At 41.3% G+C, this 23,047-nt stretch overlaps 1 protein-coding gene across 8 annotated transcripts in view; it reads right to left on the bottom strand.

Annotated features, from left to right (window-relative positions):
* Positions 1–23,047, bottom strand: part of LOC141755984 (steroid hormone receptor ERR2-like) — a 110,623-nt gene that overhangs the window by 12,512 nt on the left and 75,064 nt on the right. For 7 of the 8 annotated variants that reach the window (XM_074615382.1, XM_074615383.1, XM_074615386.1 and 4 more), the window contains 4 exons: positions 20,380–20,807; positions 15,140–15,256; positions 4,578–4,688; positions 3,741–3,902 (listed from right to left, as the gene is read on the bottom strand). In XM_074615382.1, the coding sequence (XP_074471483.1) occupies positions 3,741–3,902; positions 4,578–4,688; positions 15,140–15,256; positions 20,380–20,807 (818 nt within the window). The remainder of the gene's footprint in view (positions 1–3,740; positions 3,903–4,577; positions 4,689–15,139; positions 15,257–20,379; positions 20,808–23,047) is intronic. The other variant, XM_074615381.1, reaches the window with a different exon arrangement.

Here is a 23,047-nt window from a genome sequence, read left to right as displayed (position 1 = left end):
AGGAGGGGGGGGAGTCAGGGGAGCGAGAGAACAAGGAAGCCAAAGAGAGTGTGTGAAAGATATGATGGTAGAGAGAGTCGGTGTGTGTGAGAGGCAGAAAAAAGAGAGGAAAGAGGTACTGAACTGAATGAACACTAAATACCAGAGGGCCTGGAATATAAATCTACACATGTTGTGTGCGCTTACATGTCTCTGGGATGGTGTGTGTGTGTTAACAGCTGCACAAATGAGTGGCCACCTCTGACCTCCTGACAACCGTGCAGCGATTCAGTTTCCATTTTCATGACAGTGTGTGTAGCGGCCAATCAATGGCTGCCTCGCGATGAGTTACAGCCTTCCTCTCAAACATGTTTAACTTTAAAACGCACGGGGAAACCACGTCTCCCAACAAGGCCAAATGTGTTATTTTATGTGTAGTTTTAATTGTTTTATTTTGAAAGCTTCTAATTTATATTTGGTACATATATTTGCTTTCATATTTAAAGTAAACTTGTGCACATCATAAGTTGCCGTGAGCCAAATATTTAAGCCTTCAAAATGACGACATGTAACAGAAAAGCTATTCGACGCTGCATGTTTCCTCCACATCTGGATGCTGAAGGACTTTTACATTAATGGAGCGATCTGCAGTAATGACTCTTATTACCTCATCGTTAAGGCCATTTGCGCAGTGGGCTATGAGTGTAATGGTGGGAGTGGACTGTTAAACTGGAGGGACCCCTTTTGTCTTAATCGTTACTCGGTGACACTCTTGACCCGGTGGCCCCGGGTAAAATGTCCCCAGAGTGTCACATGCCCCTTTAATAACTCTGTCAGGTCTGGATTTAGATCTACATTGCATGCAAGATCAATAATTATACATAGAGAATGGCGGTGAAAAATGTGACGGTAAATTTCTTGAATTAATTTCTGCGCCCCTGTAGCTATGATCAAATTGAAGAATTTGATTGTGGATCAAAAATATACCTGAATTCGATTTTAAAGAAGCTAATTGAAAAAAATATATTTGCGTCCTCAAGATGTTTGATAAAAGGGGTCCAGGGGAAAAAAACATCCTTTGTCCCTGTTAAAGCATCTTCCCAGTGGTGAGACAGCATCAATGCCTCGGACCACAGCGTCCCTCAAAAGCCAGATCTCCTAATCAGACCACACAGCTCCCCCGTGTCTTTGTAAAGTCAATTCTCTGAGGTTCCCAGTGTTTGGTATCAACACACCTTCAACTACTCCAAATTCATTCATTAAATGTAAATGTGATGACAAATCAGTGATTAGGGCTAACCATGGACAGACCAGAGAGCTAAGCAGCTGGTTAGTGTTGTACCAGCTGGGAAATGAGTGAATAAATCCAGCAGTACTCAGGCTACATCCACACTATTACATTTTCGTTTTAAAATGGATAATTTTTGCTACGTTTATGCCTAGCGTCCACACTACTCCGGCGTTATCGATGTATGAAAACGCTGCTGACCCCGTTTTAGTCTGGACGGACAGAAACGGAGACCTTTGAAAACGATGATGCCCAGATTCGCTTCTTGATTGGGTCTTATACGTCATCTTTCACTGATTCGTCACGCTCCATCACGTGAACCTTTTCCGGAAGAAAACCAACGACATCAGCCTCGACCACAAGTGGTTAATTTCAACATAATGAGTTGCAAGCGTTCCTCTCCTTGTTGTCTACGCCAACAGCTGTAGTGCAGTTAAATTCTGCATTTTATAATGCTACTACTTCCTACATGTGCAGGAGACAAGCTGTTATTCGAGCGCTTTACATCAACTCCTGTGTCCAGTGCTGCTTCCTGTTTACACCGGCAAGTGCATGCCAGGTGTAAGTGAATGGTCATGTGATATGCGTTTTCAGGCGTGGTAGTTTGGACGGAGATAAATTCTGAAAAAGGCTGGTCTGGACGGAGATCATTTTCGTTTTAAAATGCTGTTTTAAAATGAAAACGTATTAGTGTGGACATAGCCTCAGATCTTGTACTTCAGTAAAAGTAACAGTAGCAGTGTAGAAATACTCTGGTACAAGTAAAAGTCCTGCAATCAGAATATTACTTCAGTAAAAGTATAAAAGTATTCGCATCAAAAGATACTTAAAGTACCAAAAGCAGAATGATATATATAATATTATTGGATTATAATTATTGATGTATTAATGTATTCATCCCTTTAATGTTGCAGCTGGTAAAGGTGGAGCTCAGTTGAACTACTTCATATACTGCTGGGTAGTTTGAGAATTTACCCCGGGGATCAATAAAGTTTTATTTTAATCCAGTATGACAACATCATTTATCTGTTGATTATATTTTGTATTATTAATCTGTAAAGTAACTAAAGTTATCAAATAAATGTAGTGCAGTAAAAAGTACAACATTTCGCTCTGAGGTATAGTGGAGTAGAAGTATAAAGAATCAGAACATTGAAATACTCAAGTAAAATACGAGTACCTCAAAATTCTACTTAAGTACAGTATTTGAGTAAATGTAATTAGTTACTTTCTACCACTGAATAAATCCACAGGTAGGATTTTTTTTTTAAATTTGCTATGTTTAGTTGTCTAATCGTTAAGAGAGATTAATTTACTCCATGACATTGCATTATAGTTTACGTTATTTTGACAATTGATGAATTGTTTTAGTAGTTTTTCAAGCAAAAACATCGAGCACTCTTTGGTTTCAGATTCCTAATTGTGAGGAATTTTCTTTGTTTTATATCACTGTAAATATATCTTTTGGTATTTGTACTATTGTTGGGACAAAACAAGGCATTTGAAGATCTCATCTAGTGCTCTGTGAAATTGTGATGGGCATTTAATTGATTAATTGAGAAAATAATTGGCAGTTAATTGATAATGAAACTTGTTTGCTGCAGCGCTACATTGTATTAAAAAATGTCGAATTGGCCACATGTTGTATATACTATAGCTGATTGGATCAATGAGATGCATCGCTCCCTTTACTGCGGCCCAAAGTGTCTGTTTCAACTGATACAGATAAAAAAGAAAAGAAGAGCATTTGCATAACAAGTCTTATTTAAGAATTCGTCAACAAGGAGCGGGGAAATCCATCAGTATTTCCCTAAATAAATCAATTTTACTGTGTAGTCTCCTTAAGTAAGTAAGAGGATTGCTTTCTTTAAGTCTGGGATTGAAATGGAATACATTGACATAGGGGCGGATCCCCCCCCAGACTCTCCCACCCTACCCAGTCAAATCAAAGGTTTCAGCTGCTCTTTATTGATTAGATTTTGGAATATGGGACTAGCTTCTCCCTTAGGTGCAGATGAGTAGCAGATGTTAATTATCCTGTGTGTGTCTGTGTCTCTGTGTGTGTGGGGGGGGGTGTTTACGTGTGTGCAACAGTCAGTGAACTACTTCAGTAATCTCATACTGTATCGTTCCAGCAAATTAAAGTACCAATGTGGGTTTACTTTCTTGCTTTACCAACAGCATATAACCTATGAATCTGCCTTTCATGATTCTAGTTATAAAAACTCACAAATTATTACATTAGAAATAGATTTTTTTTGGATTTTACAAACCAAACTGGTCAGATAATCCTAATCCTAATGTTTCTTATGTCAAAAAGTGAAAAAAAATGTTTGTTTTCATCTATTGATTTTTGGCAAATCACAGGAAGAAATCTATTAAGTGATTGAAATTGTTAAATTAAGAAATGAATAGGATCTGAAAACCACATCCCAGACAACACAGCGGTTCATTAGCAGTCATGCCTCTCTACCTGGGATATGTTTGGCCCAGCCGATGATGACCACCAGTTCGCGGTCGGCCAAGTCGCACAGCGTGGTCAGGGCCTTGATGTCTCCGTCGGGCATGGTGGGGTCAGGCATGGCATAGATCTTCTCTGGCTCCACCACCAACAGATGGGAAACGATCTTTGTCACTGAGAGACGGGAGGATGGATGCAGACATGGAGAGAGAGGAGAGAGATGTGTTGTGAGACGATTTTAGATTTTTTTTTTTTTAAATATAAATGTAGGCTGGATTATCTTGGGGCGCAGAAATTACAACAAATAAATGAATAAACAATACATTTGCAAAGTGTAATTCAAAACATACAGTAGTCTATCATGTTCAGTTCAGTTCAGTTCCCCTTGCATATAGACTGATAAATGCACTTGCACTTTTGACCTTTTAAACTTTAACCTGTGTCAGATATTGCTGCTATTAAGCCTGTGTATGTCTTTCTAACACATTTGACATACTTATAAATTTAGAATTATTTTTATGTGTATAAATGAATTGTCTGTGTATTTCTGTCTGCACGCTCGCTTGCCTTGAATTGCCCCTTGAGAGTCAAATAAAGGTGTCAGGTTGGCCTGGTAATGAACCCATGACAGTGAAAATCCATCTCTAAAACAAATGTCACTGTGCATTGTAAAATTAATACATTTTCAACTGCAGTACTCCAAGTCCCAACATTTCTATAAATGCCCCAAATTGTGTATTTGCTGCTTTGAAATAAAAACTAAATGAAGCCTTTCTGTCATGCTAAGGTGCCACCCAAGTCTGCAACATTCAGCTGAGTGAGAAAGAAAAACCAAACAGTGTGACTCACATGGCTTTTTGGCTGGAGGGGGGATGCCGAGGCCGAGGTAGGCGCTGTTCTCCTGGTCCAACCTCCGTTTGTACTTCTGTCTCCCCCCTCTCACCCGGTCCAGACGCACACCTGCAAAACAATATCACACATGTATAAATGGCAGCTAAACCAAAGAAACTTTGAAGCCAATTTTATATCTACTACTATAGCTACAACTACTAATGATAATGGGCGATTTGCATATATTTTACTGAGTCATAAATCTCAAGGATTTCAGTGTTTTCTTCATTATAATATACAGTTTTGCCCAGAAATGTTTTTTCTGGTTATAGTATATTCCTAACTGGAATACCAAGCATGTTAAGGATGGACTGATATATCGATTCAATGATCAACGATCCAATATCATCGATGCAAAGTGAAAATATCGATACATATCATCTTTAAGATGCGTCTTTATTTTGAAATGTTCACTTTATATTTATTCTTTTTATTAAAAATAATAGATTGTTTTTCATTTAAATGTCTGGAATAGCCCTGTAAGAAAATTGACAAATTATAATTTAGTTGTTTTTTGTGAGTTGGTATAAATTTAACGAATTGTGTTAAATATATAATATGAAATATGATATTGTCTCATTTCGATCGCAGGCCCCTGAATTGAATCAAAATCCAGACTTTGTGAGATCTGTAAATATTGTACCCTTTACCAAAGAATCGATATATTGTATCATGATGAAACTTGTGATTTACACCCCTTGTATTAGTAATTATACATGCATATACCATAATTGGGACGACTGAGTTTCCTTTATTTTTTGACCTTTTAACTGAAAGTTCGATACCGCCGTGTTGCAGATGGAAGAGTGTATAAGTATCTAGTTAGTATACAAACAGACATATCAGGGATTATCCTGAAAGCCATCTCAGAGGACACATCAGATGCACCTTATGTGCTGGATTTACACCCTCGTATTAAAAGTTGTTTGAGCGTCGAGGGAGAGCAAACAGATTTTACATGGTCAAGTGGAATTGAGTCGTGTGAGATTCTCCCAGTGACTCGTATAAATTCCTTTGATTCCCCTGGAAACAAAAGAATCCGATTAGGATGGTCTTTCAATTTCCTGACACCGACTATCCACTAACCTAATTACCCAGCGTGCCCAGAGGGAGCTCATTCTTCCCAGCAAACACAGTGAGATCATTTTATGCCTGGCAGATTGAAGCTAAATCGAGAGCCCCTCTCCTAACACAGCTTTCCATTTGTACGCCTTAAAGTAATCAATAAGGCTTGCAAATAGACTTCTTGTTCTTTGAACACATGTGGATGCGGTTTTAATTAGTCAGTTAGGCAGCTAGGAGCCGGAGTTTGCGACAGATGGAGGTTCAGTCGTTGCTTCTACCATTACTCTGGGTTAAGGTAAATTTAAAATTATAAATAGTGCTGCAGGAAACTGTGCGTATGTACTCCAGATATTAAATCAATTCAAATAGCTTCTCTATTTAATGACACACATAGGCCTAATAAAGGGATATGCAGTTAGTAAAGGCTTTCACAACAATAAGCTTATTAGTAAGCAGGTGTATACCCTGAATTCACGTGCTATAGACTTGTTAGACAAAGTGACAGCAAATTGTTGCTGCTTTTGTCCCTGACATCCTCACACACACACACACACACAGTTTCCCCTGCTGCAGGCTGAAGGGTCATGTGGCTGCGACAAGCGACAAGCGACAAGTGACCAAACAGCCGGAGTTTGAATTCCAAGATCCGCGGGGGCTGTTTGAACTGGAACATCCAACTGGCCCATAATTAATAGACGCTGACAAGAATTAAGAGCTCAGCGCTAACCAGTTTCAGTTTACAGCTTAGCGGCGCTGCAAACGGCAGAGACCCGAGGCAGGAGGGCAGAGAGAATGACAAGAGAGGAGGAAAAAAAATAGGGGTTGGATAATGTTGGGAGGGGAATAAGACAGAACAAGCTGCTGTTTTTGGCTGTATCAGTTTTCTGCAAGATCTCTGTTTTTCTTTCTCTCACTTTCCCCTTCCGTCTGTCTCTTTTTTCTCTCTCCCGTTCAGCACCGGGTGTACGTCTCCCTCCCTGACAGCCCCTGCCCGTCCCAGCAAAGCGCCTGATCCGACCAGTGCAGGATTATCTCCTCCCCATGTGATACGGCACAGTACTGAGAATCTGACCACAACAAGACAGCTGGATGAGGCCCCTTGTAGAGGGGAGGGGAGGGTTTTGTGTCATCGTCAGCACCACATTCCACACCTCGGGCCCAAAACCACAGCAGCCTCCATGCTCCAAGACAATCGGGTCCAGAGGAGAGCTTGTGTCTTGTAACATGGGGGCAGCAGATCATCTTAAAAGCATCCAGATTCTTTATTTTTATGATCGCTGGCCTCAAAGTGTGGCAGCCAAAGTATGGATGCAAGGGGTGAGGCTGTGGGGGAATGGGAGGCGGTGGAAGTGCAGAATGTTATGAGCTCGGTAAGATCATACAGTACAGTATGCTTATAACATAAAGAGACGGCCTGAGACACAAAGATACTGGCAGACAGTCCATCCTTGCTCTGCGTGTTTGTGTGTGTGTACATGTGTGTGTGGAAAGACGATGAGGCATGTTTGCATAGGAGCAATCTTTACGGCCACCTGACCCCGGCTTCCCTTTCACATTCAATATCTTTATTGACTCGCGCAACCTTAAAGCACATTCCCGACTGAAGCGGCTGTGTTTTCCTTTATGTGGCGGCCGCTGTGTGTATGTGTCATGTGGATTTATTTCATTCCTTTATTGTGTTTATTATTTATTTGGATCCCTATACTTTTCAACAAAGCAGTAGTAGTAATCCACCTTTTATGTCCACATGAAAAAATAAAAATAAAAATCATACAGCCAGGTTTGTAGGCAGGATTTTAAATATAATTAATTCCCACTAACACAAAAAATTAAAATAAAGTCACTAAAAAAATGCATTATATTTTCTGTAAATCAAAAAAAAAAAAAGTGCACCATCTCCATGCTGGTGGGGAAACAATTAATCCTTTATTTGATTATCTTCTGGTTGTTATATTGAGTCTAAAAATACCCACAATGTGTAAGTTTTTGTCTAAATTATAGCATGCAACTTGTTGTTTAAACCCTCAAATTCCCACACAAAGTACAGACAACATGATTTCTGTGTCCTCAATGGCACACAAATTAAACTAGAAAAATGCAGAATAAATCAAACTTAAGCATCAGAAATTAAGTGGAAAGACGGGTGAGCAACAAAAATGTTCAGAATAAAAAATAATTAAAAAGTCCCAAACAAATAGTATCACAAAGTATATCTATGTTCATCCATGCTACGCAGAAGAAGCTCTATAGAGAACATATTTCATCACGTGCATGTGGCTTATAAATGTATCAAGCTTGTGTGTTACTGTATGAACATGTGCTTGTGTGTATCTCACGCAACTATTTTCAGCCGCTCACCTGTCAGAGGCGCTTCTTTCTAGAGAATGTGTCAGAATTGGCTGGCTGGCTAACGCTGCCAAAGGGAGATTAGGAGCTCCCTATTTTAGCTGGGAAAAATCAGAGGGATGCAGCGTGCGGCCCCTCCTACACCGCCGCTCGCCCTTTACAAGGCGCAGGGAGCTCGCCCTTCCACAGCTACTTCTGAGGGCCGAGTCTGCGAAGAGCTACAGACATCGGACAGCTTTTGTTTGATCGTAGAGAGAGAGAGAGAGAGAGAGGGAGGGTTGAGGAAAACGGGTACGGGACAAGGGAAGGAGGGGGGGAGGGGTATCAGGATGGCGTCCCACCTGCTCTAATAACCCCCAATGGGCTGACAAGACAAAGCAGGAGTTGTTCACCCAGAACCACGCACACTGGCATCGCTCTCTTTATCATGTTTTCATAAATCTGAGCCGGCGTGTCCGCAAGGGGTATTACTGTGTATTACAGAGCCGCACTGACCACAAATGCGCCCTGTAATCGAAAACATCTGCGCGGCTGGAGATGGCCGGGTCGATTCAGGATCCCTGGTGTGTTGGCGTTCAGTTTGTGGGTGAAAGAGAAAAAGACATAGAGGGAGACGGGTGCCAGCAGGAAACACGGACCTCAAGGATCCGATCCCTTGTCACTTGTCAGGGGGGGGGTGATATACAGTACATTTGGCATACTTGAATGTGTGTGCCGTGGGTTGAGTGTGTGTAAATCGGAGGCTAAATCCCCTTCTTCAGAGGAACACGTGTTAGCCTCCGTGTCTGATCTGTCACCTGCCAGACAGTGAGGACAGGCCGCTGCGGAGCCTCTGGGTGGGCGCTGACTCTCAGCTGTAGTCTGCCAGCTACTCTGACACCCGAAAAAGCAAACAAGGCCCCACACATGTGCTGTTAGATAGACAAGTATGTGGTACAAGAACAAATCAAGTGGCAAGGGGTCAGAGGTCACTGTGTCTTTACAGTTCGAGCAACACAGGCAAAATCTGGTTCAAATGTATCGGCTAAGACTTTAAAGGCAACCCATACAGTATAGACTTTTGCTATATCTTTATTATGATGATGTAATCTTAGTGTATGGATTGGTTTCTGATCTAAGCCTATTGATTGGAAAGGGACCTGACAGTCTGTGATATTGGATATGGCTTTACTAATCTTTTGTGTATGTGGCTGGAGGAAAATAAGGCTGTAACGTTACCCCGGTAGCCACGTTCGCTCAGGAAAGACTGCTGATCCCTATCTGTGGTCGGGGCGAGGGCGAGACAGCGGTGTAGGTTGCCAAAATAGTCTGGCAGCTTGTATTTATCCACCACATTACAGCGGTGTCAGAAAATCCCCACAAGCAAAGAATACACCGCAGGAACACTGAGCTAACGCTAAAACCGGCAAGCGTTGACTTCAGAAGAGCAAAGGCTTAAGTGTCTGTTGTTGAAATTGTTAAAAATGCCGTAGTCCTACAGGGGTTGTACACTTAAAACATGCTAACTTTCCATCTTCAGGTGAAAATACCAGGAGTGACTAAAACCACAAAGTCAAAAAAATGCTAATCCAGTCCAGAAAAGTCCTGCATCATTTAACAGCGTGCAGTAATGCTATGGGGTTATTAGCGCTGCTATTAGCTGCAGGCACTGACTCCTGGCAGTAGCGACTGACACCATACCTTCCGCGAGTTGTAATTACGTGAGAATTTTTCCATTGGACCTGTGACCTTTTATCAGCCTCAGCTGGACATTTAAGGGGTCACTGAGCGAAGCAGGCTTCTTCAAACAGACGCTACCTTCCACCCGGCTCACCGAGGCGCTCTGCTGAGGATAAAGCAGTAAAAGACCGATCTGGAAAGAAGCCTGTCATCTACTATATCTTTTCCAAGAATCTCTTTGATTTTCCTCTAAGATGTAAAATTAATTTATTGTGACAAAAACTGGTCACTCACATCCAAACTCACATAATGTGCACCCACGCAGAAAACACACATGACTATCAAGCAGACCTAATACTGTACATATATAACGGTTATGACTTTAATTTACGGACTCATTTTGCTGTGTGTTGAGCTGCTACTTCAGAACAGTCGACACTCATACTTGCCAACTTTGAGACCTCAGAAATAGGAAGGATTTTGAAATCAAAGCAGGGGGGTCTGAGAGAAAAATGTGAGTTTCAGAGACTTTGTTTCCTCCATGCTGGTGAGTTTAAAAGAAAATAGCAAAATAATAATTACACTGAAACAGCATTTTAATCTTAAATAGGCCTACTTTTTTATTTTACCTTAAATTCTCAGGAAAGAAAATTGAAAAATGTGCCCCTTTGACGTGAACTTGCGTGAATCTCTGGCATAAACTAATATTCATTAGGTCACATCTCTGTTCATTTGTCAATTAAACTCTAAACTGAGTGTTAGTGGATCTAAAGCAGGTTTATTTTTTTTTTATTATATTTGAACTGTTCAAATATACTGTTCCCTTTCAGAAATTTCAACTGGAACACCCCCTGAAGTCGGACGAACCTCACCAACCCCGACCTCAAAATCCGAGATGGCTGCTCCGCACATCAACAGTAAAAAAGCTGTAGTTATTTACTGTTTACTAGCACCCCTGTTCTTATTTGTGTCTCATTAAATCAGTCGTACACACAGTGCTGTCCAACTTCTATCTGTGGACATGTTGCTACGTTGGTTGTATGTGCAAAATACCGATGTAATGGGATGCAGCATAATACACGCTGTACAGTACCAGAAACAGGAGGAGATAACGAAAAGGAAAAAAAGTTGTGAAAATTTGACATAAATTGGGAGAAATATGGGAGAAATGTGACCCCGGGAGGAAACATGGGAGATGGCAATGAAAAAGTCTCTCCAGAAAATGAGGAGGGTTGGCAAGTATGCCCTCACGACATCCCAAAAACACCTGAATGCACCAAACGGGGCTTGAGAAGTGAAGCGGGCTGATTAGCGGCAGGTGTTACACCAATAGTGCTGGTCTATAACTGTGGCAGCTGGCACTTTATAATTCAGGATGGCATGCTTACAGCGGAGCTTAGGAGGGTCCTGGTGGAAATATTAGACACTTTTAGAACGACTGATCACTCAACATCTTGTGCTGTGTGGAAGCATTTCAGATGATACTGCCGCACTGTAACAAGTGAAAACGTAACTTTGGGATTGCAATGGTAATAAGAATTCATGAAGAAATAACTCTAAAAATGTTAATATTTGTAAGGTAATAGCTGTAGAATATAAGATTTTAAAATAGATGTTGGTGGTAAGCTTCTTACATGACACTTGCATTCATATTACACTATGTGATTATTCCTTTTCCATGACCAGCCCTTTGGCCACTTGTTACATGGTGATCTCATTACATGAAGTAGGGCAAGCCGCTGTCCCCGACTGATTCCGTGATCAAAGCCCCCCCACGTCTGTGAGAGGCCACGCCACGGCACTATGCCACGATTAAATGTCCTTTTTCCTTTTAATTGAATGCCATCACTTTCAGAGAATCACCTACTGTGCCACATGTCGCGGTGGCTGTGATGCCGCGTCTCAGGATCAGCAGGCGGTGGAGGCTGCAGATTCCCCCCTCACACACACACAAGCTGACCGTCCACATCAACGGCTTAGCTCGGCCCGCCACAGACAATACCCCATCGTTTTTCCTCTAAGCACCCGCTAATAGTTTCAGCTTTATTTCTGAAGCAACTTTGTTTTTTCTGGCGGAGAGTCAAAGCCTCGGTGTGAGATATTTGGGCCGGGATGAAGACATCAAGCGTGGGCGCATGTATAAATAGGGTTGTAATGGCAATACAATGGATGACCCTTCATTCTGAGATGAACAAACACAGCCACGTCAGTACATGGTGAAGTTGTATTCGTGGCAGAGAACCAAGAGCCTGACATACAATCTTGTGTTACCAGCACAGATTGCAGTTAACTGCTGCTGGCTTCTATTAGGAGTTGTGTTTGCTGCTGGCAGAACACAACAAAACTGTACGACCATGGTTTATTTTAGGAAACGTACGACTGTTGTGTCTCTAAGTTGAGTCTATGAACGCTCCTTTTAATATTAGAATATTATAATACAATCAGTGCGGATGGAAGTGGGCTAAACTCCAGAGCTTAACCTGTTTAATCCATCTTCAAACTGGGATAAAACGTTATAGAGCTGCAACAATTAAACGATTAGTTGTCAACTATAAAATTTATCACCAACTATTTTGATAATCGATTAATCTGTTTAAGTAATTTTTTTAAGGGGGAAAAAAAAAAAAAGTAAAGATTCTCTGATTCCAGCTTCTTAAATGTGAATATGTTCTGGTTTCTTTACTCCTCTATGACAGTAAACTAAATATCTTTGAGTTGTGGACAAAACAAAACATTTCAGGATGTCATCTTGGGCTTTGGGAAACACTGATTTTTCACAATTTTGACATTTTATAGATCAAACAACTAATTAATTAATCAATCACAGATTAATCAACAATAATAATCGTTAGTTGCAGCCCTAGACATCGTCAAATGTCTTGTTTTGTCTAACCAACCAAAGAACCCAAAGATATTCAATTTACTATCAGAAGAGTACAAGCGCTAAGGGTTTTAAAGTACCTTAACCATAACATGAGTTGTGTGTCACAGCCACTGCTGCAGCTCCAACTGCTGACAATCAAACTATAACGCCTGCATCCACCCGTCCCTTTCACCTCACACAGTATCTTTGGCTCACGTATCTCAATCCGCGCTTCACAGTTTGAAAACCCCTGATCTAAAGTGACTAAAACTTGAGGAATGAAATGTGCGCCAATAAAATACATGACATGGAATTCAACAAATAAATTACACATAATACTCCTTTTCTTGCACCGCCGCCTTCACTAGTGTTTGAGAGTTATACTGCCACAATGATAAAAAGTTCATCAAATCAAAGCATGATCGGTCCACATACAGTAAAGGCAATGAGTCTGTGTTACCTTATTTGACAGAAATCTATGCATTTTTCCTGTTATTTCTGACCATTTCATTAACAAAAATGTATATTATGCTTAAGTTAATGAACCCTCAATTAACAAAACTGATTAAAAAATATTTTCCTTTAGCAGGGGCACGAAAAATTCCTTTATGCAGGAAAACCCTTGAAATATTAAAGTTTCCTTGTAACAGCAATGATACAGAGCACCAACCCAACACGGTGAATGGAGAGGTACTCTGTCTTTGATTTTAAAATAATGGACTGTTTCAGTGTTTTTATAAATCTTTGAATACAACCCACAGTATTACAGTACTATTCTGTCTGTGGCGTAACAAAATAAATATAAAAAATAAAATACAAATTTATCAAAAAGCCACATTTCAGTACAATGACCTTCTTTTGTTTAGTTACCTTAACCGTTGTTGACAGTGTGCGGGGGCTTATTTTTAATATATTTTGGTGTGACAGACAAAAAAATCCTTAAAAAGGGGTAATATTTTCATAACATAAGGTATTTTTTCGGTCTAATTGCATAAAAATCTGTCCAAAAATGATGTACCGTGAAGTCCCAATTCAGCACTAGGTATTATAATACTCTCTACAAAAGCGTAACCATATGCATCAGTCTGGAATAGATATTCTAGCTAAACACACAAATGCAAAAAAATACAAACACAAAAAAAACCTCTTTCCTTTGAAAAAAAAAAAAAGAAAAAGAAAAATCTATCGGCTAGATTTTCCCTCTGTACTCCCAAAGGTCTCTCTCTGGAGGAGAAACAACACATGCAGGAAGTGAGGTGGGATGTTCGGAAAGCATTTAGCGGATCAATACGCCAGGCAAGAGAGGGGAAGGGAGACAGACAGACAGAGAGAGGGTGAGGGAGGGAGAGAGAGAGAGAGAGAGAGACACCCAGAGCCCAGGGGAGAGGGAAGTCTCCGGGGAACAGCCTGTGCTTTTCAGGAGTACTGTTACACTTCTAACTCAGTCTTGGTGGAACATCCAACTCAGCAGCTTTTTCCACCCGTCTGAATTAAACGCAGAGACTGCGTGTGAGGAGGGTTGAGTAAGGCTTGTGGGTGATGTCACTGGTGTTTCCCGGAGGCCATCTTTACTATCTGATCAATGACCCTTCTTCTAGACCCCAGTAAGAGCGTATTAGCTTCACTAGCACGAGACTACTATGTTCAACATTTTGACATTTACTCCTAAAACCCATGACGGAGATTTCTTCATTCCAATCTACATAACCCTAAACAACATGCCTTTGTTTGTTAGCTTTTAGGTTAAAACCTTTACTTTATCAACTCTTCATGAGATAAAAAACACACTTGTTTTAAAAAACTAAGGCTTTTTGGTTCCATACAGGAGAGCTTAATTGTTTAAATTAAAATTATAATAAAACACCGAAATCAGAATAATGGAAGTAAGACTACCTCTTGACAGCAAAGTATTTCTTTGCTTTTTAATGCTACTTTTATCATTATTTTCTTGAATTGTTGAGACCAATAAGCCCCTTTTAAAATCTCACCAGGGTTGCAGATAAAAATTATTTCAATTAATGATTAATTCATCTTTAAAGCATCACGGTGCCCACGGTGAATTCTTCCAAATGTTTGTTTAAATGATGATATAACAGAGAAAAGCAACAATACTTCAATACTAAGCTGGAACCAGATCATTTTTGTCAATTTTTTATATTTGGCCTAAACGTTTAGGTTGCAGACCGCATTTCTGTTGATCGATGAATCAGTTATTCAACTGTCTGTTTCAGCCCTATATCTCTTAAATGGTATCTAAGTAAGGCATAGTGTACAGCGAGCCGGTCATTGTTGTAAAATAATGCGTCGGGGTGCTGCATCGACCCTCTAGCTGTACATTATCCTGCTTATTACACGGCTACTTACTTAAGAAATCAATAATTTGACACAAAAACAGTCCGACATCAGAACTGCATCCATAGCAACGGTCTGTTATTCATAGCGACGGTCTGCTACAAAGAAATAACAGACCGTAGAACGCCATGATTGACCAATCCGAATTGAGTATTCAACAAAGTGGTGTAATAGAGTGGAATTAAGTAATGAGAAAAACAAACAAAAATGACCAGGTAATAAAACCAGTACTCACCTTCTTTTAACATGCCAACTTTAAGACATTTCATGAAGCGGCAGGCCTGGCACGACTTGCGTCTCCTTTTGGTGATCTCACATTCATTGGTGGCCGGACAGCTGTACTCGATATTCCCTGTAGAGGATCAGAAAAACAAAGTCAATAATTCTGTGAGCACAAAAGGTGCACGTCAGAACATTAGGATGAATTTGTTTTAGATTTACTGGATAGAAAAAGGAGATCAAATCAGAAATGGTAAACAACAGGCACAGGAAGACAGTAAAAGACATGTGTGTGCGTACACACACACATACACATACACACACCTGTCCCAAGGTGACCCCGTGTGACACTCCTGAAGGAGAGGAGGGTTTAGTGGTATTTTGATGGGACATGTAAAAAGCACCTCCCCGCCCCAGAGTCCCACCCCCATTTTGATTCTCAGATAAATTAGCTTCATTAATGCAGAGCGTCCTCTCTGCAGCGCTCGCCACGACCCCTTCCAGCCCATCCTTCTTCACCGAAAGGATGATGGGAAAGCTGCCCTCCCTCAACAACACAAGGGCTAAGAGATGGACGCACGGCCGCCGAGCGCTCTGCATAATGCCCTCCGGTAAAGACCAAGAGCTGCTGTTAGACCCGCCGATCTAAGGCTCCCGTATCATGTAGCAAAGCTCGATGTATTATTCAAGTCCGTCTCGACGTTTGTTGGCTCACTATGGAAATATTTCCTATGCAATTTAATCACTCGAGTCCAAAAAAAGCCAGAAATGCAGACATATTGAATCTGCTGCCATGTAACCGCTGCCTGTTTTTCTCACCAGGTTCCGGTTAACAGTTTTTTTTACGGGATCATTACGTGGCCACTTCAAAAGTCGACTCCAAGAGTCCAATGACAAATCCTCTTTCCCAAGTATCCAAATCCTTTGATTGAGTGTTTAAACAATGCCCCCTAAGTCCAGCGATGTATTAATGGTACCTAAAAACAGCAAACCAGGTGTTATCAGTTTGCAGTTCTGCCAGAGCGGCCTCCCCCTCTCACCCCCATCCCCCCCACAACACACACACACACACTCACAATCCCCTGTTGGTCAAGGAGAAGGTGCCAACATTTGTCAGGATCCCTGGCATCGATGGTGCCAGCAGGGTCACATGCACAGTGAGGGGCCCGGGGCACCATGCCAGCACGCTGGCAGAGGCTGCTGCTGCTTTCAGGGTGGGTGAAGTCTTTTAAACTGAGTACAGCTGAGCGCAGCGCTCATGTGTAGAGACACATGCTGTAAACTAATTGTATACAGCATGTACTCTATATACTAATTATTATATTATACTGTTTGTGCAGTTTAAATACAACAAACAATTCAAAGATTTTGTCCCAATTCAATACTACAACTTATTCTAAACAGGTTTTGAATAAGTACTGTGTTCACACACATAAGTGACAGTGAAAGTACACAGATAAGTATTCATAGTAAAAGAATGCTTGATTTTCATTTTAGGGTATTGTTGATTAAGGTTGTGTTTTGGCAAGAATCTGGCGAGACAATACGTATCATGATACAGAGGTTACGATTCAATATATTTTTAAAAAGATGTATTAATTCTTTGAAAAGGCATTTTCTTTTAGTAAAGTTGGTATTTTATAGTCACAGTTTGACTGATGACTGAGGCATAATTTCGTGTTGGTAAAAAATGGTAGAATATTTCTTGCATATTACAAGAAATGAATGTAAAGTACTGGAACAACAGCGCTACGACAATCACTATACAGTATAGTACATTTTATAATCTTTGTGCTGAAGGACGTCAATCAATCTATCTTGAAATGCCAATGTCAATTAACTTCACAGAGAGCAAACATAAATGTTTCTAAAGATTTTATGCTTCATTTTTTCGTTTTAAATATCTAGTATTGTACATAAATCACTTCCTATTTAATATATATAGTGCACTTTATCTAATGTCCACCATTTGTTCCAGTCCTGAGTGTGAAATGTATCCACTAGTGCCCCTCAAAATCTTCCACAAAGGGAATGGGAAAAGTAGCTTCCATTATTAAAGGAAACATTTCATACCTGAATGGATCAAAAATAACCTGTGTGTGTGTGTGTTCATGATTATGTGTGTATGTGAGGGGGTCGGGGGGGGGGTTGCATTAGGGGTCCACAATAGTCTTAAATTGCCTACCTCTAAAAGCTCACTGTCGGCATACCCTCTTAGTTAATCAGGTCTTGTGTCCACCTTTATTTCTCAAAGGACATTTCAGCCACTCTAATATCCTTCCTTAACCTCTCTTATTTTCCCTCTAAATTTTGATATATTATTATGCCATGCTATTATCCACGCACTCATCTCCACTCAAGCTGGACCTCTCCTTGTCCTCCTCCTTTACCGAGGCCGGGACCCCCCTTCCTGATTACCATTCCATTAAAGCGGCTTCTCCTTTCACTGAGTGACCACGTCCCCTGTCCCTTGTCCCTCTGCCTTTTATTTGGAGGACTCCTCAGCGTCTCCTCTCCTCTCTCCCCGTCCTCTGTTATTGCCCCGATAACACGTGCCTGAGCTTCTAATTGGCCCCCGTCTCCTCCCCCTTGGGTGTGGGGCTGGAGGGGCCCGGGGGCAAAGAACAGATCCACACCTCCCTCCCTCCTCTCTCCACTTTCTCCCAATGAAATGCCTGCTTCTTAATTACAGTCACCCAACACTGATTGTTATTGACTGAAACTCCCGCGGCTCAGGACGAATGACGGACAGATTAGGTTCATTATGGGCCTGTCCTCCACGAAGGAGAGCGAGAGGAAGAGGAAGAAGAAGAAGAGGGGGGATCTTTGCACGACAACACAAAGTCACGCATGAACACTATTTACAGTCCTTCACTGTGTTGCTGGTCAGACTGAGACACATGCAGCGTTTAAAGGAACAGCACATCAAATTTCAGGGTATCTATTGGCAGAAACGTAATATAATATTCATCACTATGTTTTCATTTGTGTGTAATCACCTGAAACTAAGAGTTGTTGTGTTTTTGTTAGCTTAGAATGAGCGTTTATATCTACATAGGGAGCGGGTCCTCCGAACACTGGCTCTAGAGAGAGCCTTTTGCGTTTTTTACGTCACATGAAGGCCACCGTAGTTCTCCGACACGCCTGTGAAACTGCGGTAACGTGAGCCGCAGAGTGGAAAATCGTGGTACCGCTAGCGGCCGTCTGACTTCCGTTGCTCCTAAAGTAGTGTTATTATGGTAAGGATGGCCTCTGAGCAAGGCGAACGGCGTTACCAAGGTTATATACTTGGCGGCTCACGTTACCGCAGTCTTGGAAAGGGAGGAGTGAGCGGAGGGGTACTCAGTTGGTTGAAATCTGCCATCTACAGTCTAACTGGTTTGTTTTATCAGCAATATTCTTATACGCAACTTATTATACAGCTTTGTTGAATCCCCGATTGGTCAGTCACGGCGTTCTATGGTCTGTTATTTCTTTATAGCAGACCACTGATATGTATAACAGAACGTTGCTATGGATGCAGTTCTGAACTCGGACTCTGGAGGACTGTTTTTGTGTCAAATTATTGATTTCTTAAGTAAGCAGCCGTGTAATAAGCGGGATAATGCACAGCTAGTGGGTCATTGTTGCGAAATAAACCCCGACAGGGCGATGCGGAGGGTCTTGCATCGCCACTTATCCCTTACATGTTGAATGAATACCTTCAACACACTGACTTCAGCCACTAATCTGGTAGGTTAAATCAGCCAGAGGACGGTAAGTGACTTTAAGACAATGTTGTTGTTGTTGTATGCCGTCCATCTGTCAACCTTTCTTAAACATCCATCTAGCAGCAACGCGATTAAGAAGACACATTTTCGTTGTCTCCACTTTTTTTAGTGATTGCTTATGTTGTATGTCAATACAGCCGGTCACACATCATGTTGTTGTTTTCACTGACATTTAAATCGTTTTCTGCAAAAATACAAACCATTGAGTTCATGATATCTGTGCAGAAGAAGGTAGTGTAAGGGTAATACTGTTAGACAACACAGGAAACATTATCACTGTCGTGAAGTCACTATTTTATATATTTGTGTCGGATAAAAATATCTGTAAAGTGTGTTCGGCTACAGTGAAACACTAAAAGTGATTACTAGTAAAGTAACCAGCTATGTTTATTAAAGGAACAATACGTAGCACGAACAGCCAGCGTTTAAAATGAGTAACAGCAGTCCAAATTCAAAACATTGGAGCCGTGGCTCGTCCGCTCCTCCGGTGTGACTGATAGCAGTTAGCGCAAATTTTTGCAATTTGAGGGTTACCTTTTAGACACGACCACGTTCGCCTCTGGCCTTTATAACCCAGCTGCACACGGACCACAGAGAGATGTGCTGAGGCTTTTCAGTTCGGGTATAATCTAATGTTAACGTTATCTCTGTTGGTCCAGTTCGTTAGCTTGCTTCCATGACTGCAGAACGCTGTGTTTGTGTGCCAGTTTGTTTCATATGTGGCAACGCTGTGTCAAAATGGGCAATGGATGGGATCACACCGGCCAAAACAAAAACAGACGTTTCGGGCCGGAATGGAAATTTCAAAGGAAAACATACTGGCTGTAGCAATGTTGTCGGAGAAGCCAGTATTTCAATTCAGCCTGTTTCCTTAATCTCTGATGACATATCATGGTCATTTTATGATTTATTACTGTAAATATATTACATGTCTCTCCTTTAAATCAGCCACATTTATTGGCAGTAATGCACTATTATGATTTTTGCCAACTACCAATAAAAAAGGGGAATGAAGAAGATGTTTTTGTATTGCTTCAGTAATTCAAATTTACCTCCTCATCAATGCCAAGGCCTCACTAACCTGCAGTCTAGCTCCATGTCTACAGACAAATCCTGCAGATAAAATTCAAAACTCTGAGTCTCAGTTTGCAGCACATTATCTCTGTCCAAGTGATTATTCTGGAGCAGCTCCCACACATGGCAGAGTCGATGCCAGGCGTACGATTCACATGCAAACGCATAAAAAAATCACAACCCCAGAGCAGATTTACAGTCTGGGCCTAATGCCTGCTGTAGACGCTCGTAATCACTACCTCGTATTAGTCCCACAAGAGCAGACGGTTGGATAGCAGCACTGAGGAACACATAACAATGGATTCCTCATCAGGTCAATATGTTTTCCTGGCAATTACAATTGTCATGGTAAAGCACATAAACAGTATTTTGAATCATCAAGAAAAAATAGCACACAGGCGTTACAGTATACCTTGGGAAATACCTTGTATCGTCCTTTTGAAAAAGGCTTTGCAGGCCTCGCAGGAAGCCACGCCGTAGTGGTACCCCGAGGCAATGTCACCGCACACCAGGCACAGCCTCTTGGGAATGGCATTGAGCATGTACTCGCACTTGATCGGCGAGTCGTCCACCACGACGCCGGAGCACTCCTCGTAGCGACGTAGGCACGCCGCGCCGCCTCCCAGCATGCCCGGGTTGAACATTGGCGGGGAGTCCAGGGCGTGCGAGTGTCTGCTGTTGCCGTTAATGTAGCCGCCGCTGGCGTCAGAGTTGCCGCTGGGACTGTGGTGACTGCCGGTGTCTACTAGCGAGGAGGACGGACTGGAGGGCTCGGTTTTGACGTAGGAACCACAGCTGGAGGAGAGATGTCGGTCCTCAGAGGGCATTCTGGTTAGCAACCTGGAGAAACAGACACAAGGAGAGAGCTGGGGTCAGTTTTAATTGAATTTACAGAAAATATTAGCGCTGTGTATTGGCGAGAATCTGGTGATACGATACATATCATGATACAGGGGTTACGATTCAATATATCGCGATATAGCAAGGCGATATATTGCAATTTTTAAATCAAATTTTAAGAAAACTGTCAGTATAAAGAACACGTAATATGCATTAAATCTGAGTACAATTATTTTTACCTTTTACAACTTTTGAGAATCGATACAGTATCGCAAATCATAATATCGATATATTTTCGATATTTTCATACGCCCCCAGAAAATATAGTGCAAACTGGGGAGCAACTGAGCCAATTCAGGAATTGAGAAGAATTATTATTCTTGGCTGATAACAGAATATCTTTAAAAATATCTATTTAATTCTGCAATAGTCAGAGAACATATAATCTTTCAATTAAATAAAAAAGAAACTGGAGGAACAGGGGTTTCAAACAACATCAGCGATATGGAAACAGAGCCTGTTTATCTCACTTTACTTTCCAGAGAACTGAGACACAAAGACTCTTACATGATAGTAAATATAGATCAGAAAACTGCAGTATCAGTGAAATTATCACCGCTAACAAGTCTGACAAGATGCACTGAGCGTTGCTTTCTTCCATCATCTCCTGATCATTCGGCGAGAGATTCATCAGCTGTGATGGAGCGCGCCGGTCCGTCTGAGTTTGATAGATTACGTTACAGACACAACCATTTATGTGTTGGAATGCCAAGTGATATACTGCAGCAGCTTATTTCTCTCAGGCGAAATGGTAACTAACGACCACATCAACAGATGCCCCATACATCTTGCAAACAATGCCCACAATTGGTCGGCTGCCAGAAGTAAATGAATGAATGAAACTTCAGAAGGCTGTTAATGGACAGAGAGAGAGGTGTTACACTCAGCATATGGAGGATCATGGGTAATACATGACCCAATCAATAGTCCCGGTTAGTTTGCCAAAGGACGGTGCCGGGTTACGGTGGACTTAAGTGAGAGGTTGGAGAGGCTGAGGAAGAGGCACTGACCTGGGATTAAGTTCCCCGATTCCAAATTTCATTATAAAGATGTGGGAAAAGGCAGAATTATTGGAATATGTTGCTTATGTACACCGACAGACTTAGAGACAAAAAGCAAATGTTGCCAAATAATGACCAAATATGATAAAATGTGATCAAAAACAAAGAATTACTGGAGGGATTCTTGTATTGCTGCATAAAACATGCAAAACAATCAGAAAAACAAAACGGTGATGTCTTTATAAACTTTATGAAGATTTTTGTTGAGGAATAAGTTATGTATTTACCTCCGATCCATTTGATATTGGCAGAATATTAATGCCGACCCTTGTCAAAAATACCCTTCTATCGTCTGTACCTGTTGGAAGTGTTACTTTAGGTACATTAAAGAAAGTAAAGTAAAGTTGAATGTAAGAAGTAGGGCTGTCAAAGTTAACACGATAATAACCGCAAATACGTTTTGACGCCACTAATTTCTTTAACGCAATCAAACTTTCAGAGGTTGTAGTGGGCTCAGTTTTAAAGTTAGAGTGATCATACTGCTATCATTTGAAACTAGAATCCATTGGTACCCATCATGTCATACTAGGTTGCCACATAGGAGGCTAAATAAAAACATGTGGCGAAGAAAAACTGTCATGTCCATTTTCAAAGAGGTCCCTTGACCTCTGACCCGAATATATGTAAATGAAAATGGGTTCAATGGGTACCCACGAGTCTCCCCTTTACAGACATGCCCACTTTATGATAATCACATGCAGTTTTGGGCAAGACAAGGGAACTTGTATGTGCACGGCAGGACTACTTCTGCTACAGTTGGACAATAGTTCCTCTTCAAGGCCTCTCTAGGTTGTTATTGTACTTGCAGTAGCTTCAATAACATCCTCTGAAACAAAGCATGAAATGAGGTCTGGATCTGTGTTGGAACCGCTGGCTCTGTCCGTCAGAGTCGGTGCTGATCTTACACAACTTGAGCCCCGCATGCTTGTGAGTTGTAAATAGTGGGTGAGAACAGTGGAAAGCCATGTTAAGAATGTCTGAAACTAACAGGAAGTTAATGCTGACCAGACACCTCTGAACTTGTTGCCTTCTTCTTTCGCTGCCAGGTGCTGCTGCCCCGCTTTTCAGATGTGGTGTTGGTGGTTAGGAATGTATTTCCCCCCTCTGTTGCCTCAAGAG

Source organism: Sebastes fasciatus, chromosome 18, assembly GCF_043250625.1.
Source record: "Sebastes fasciatus isolate fSebFas1 chromosome 18, fSebFas1.pri, whole genome shotgun sequence".
NCBI lineage: Eukaryota > Metazoa > Chordata > Actinopteri > Perciformes > Sebastidae > Sebastes > Sebastes fasciatus.
This window is presented reverse-complemented; position numbering and strand designations above follow the sequence as displayed.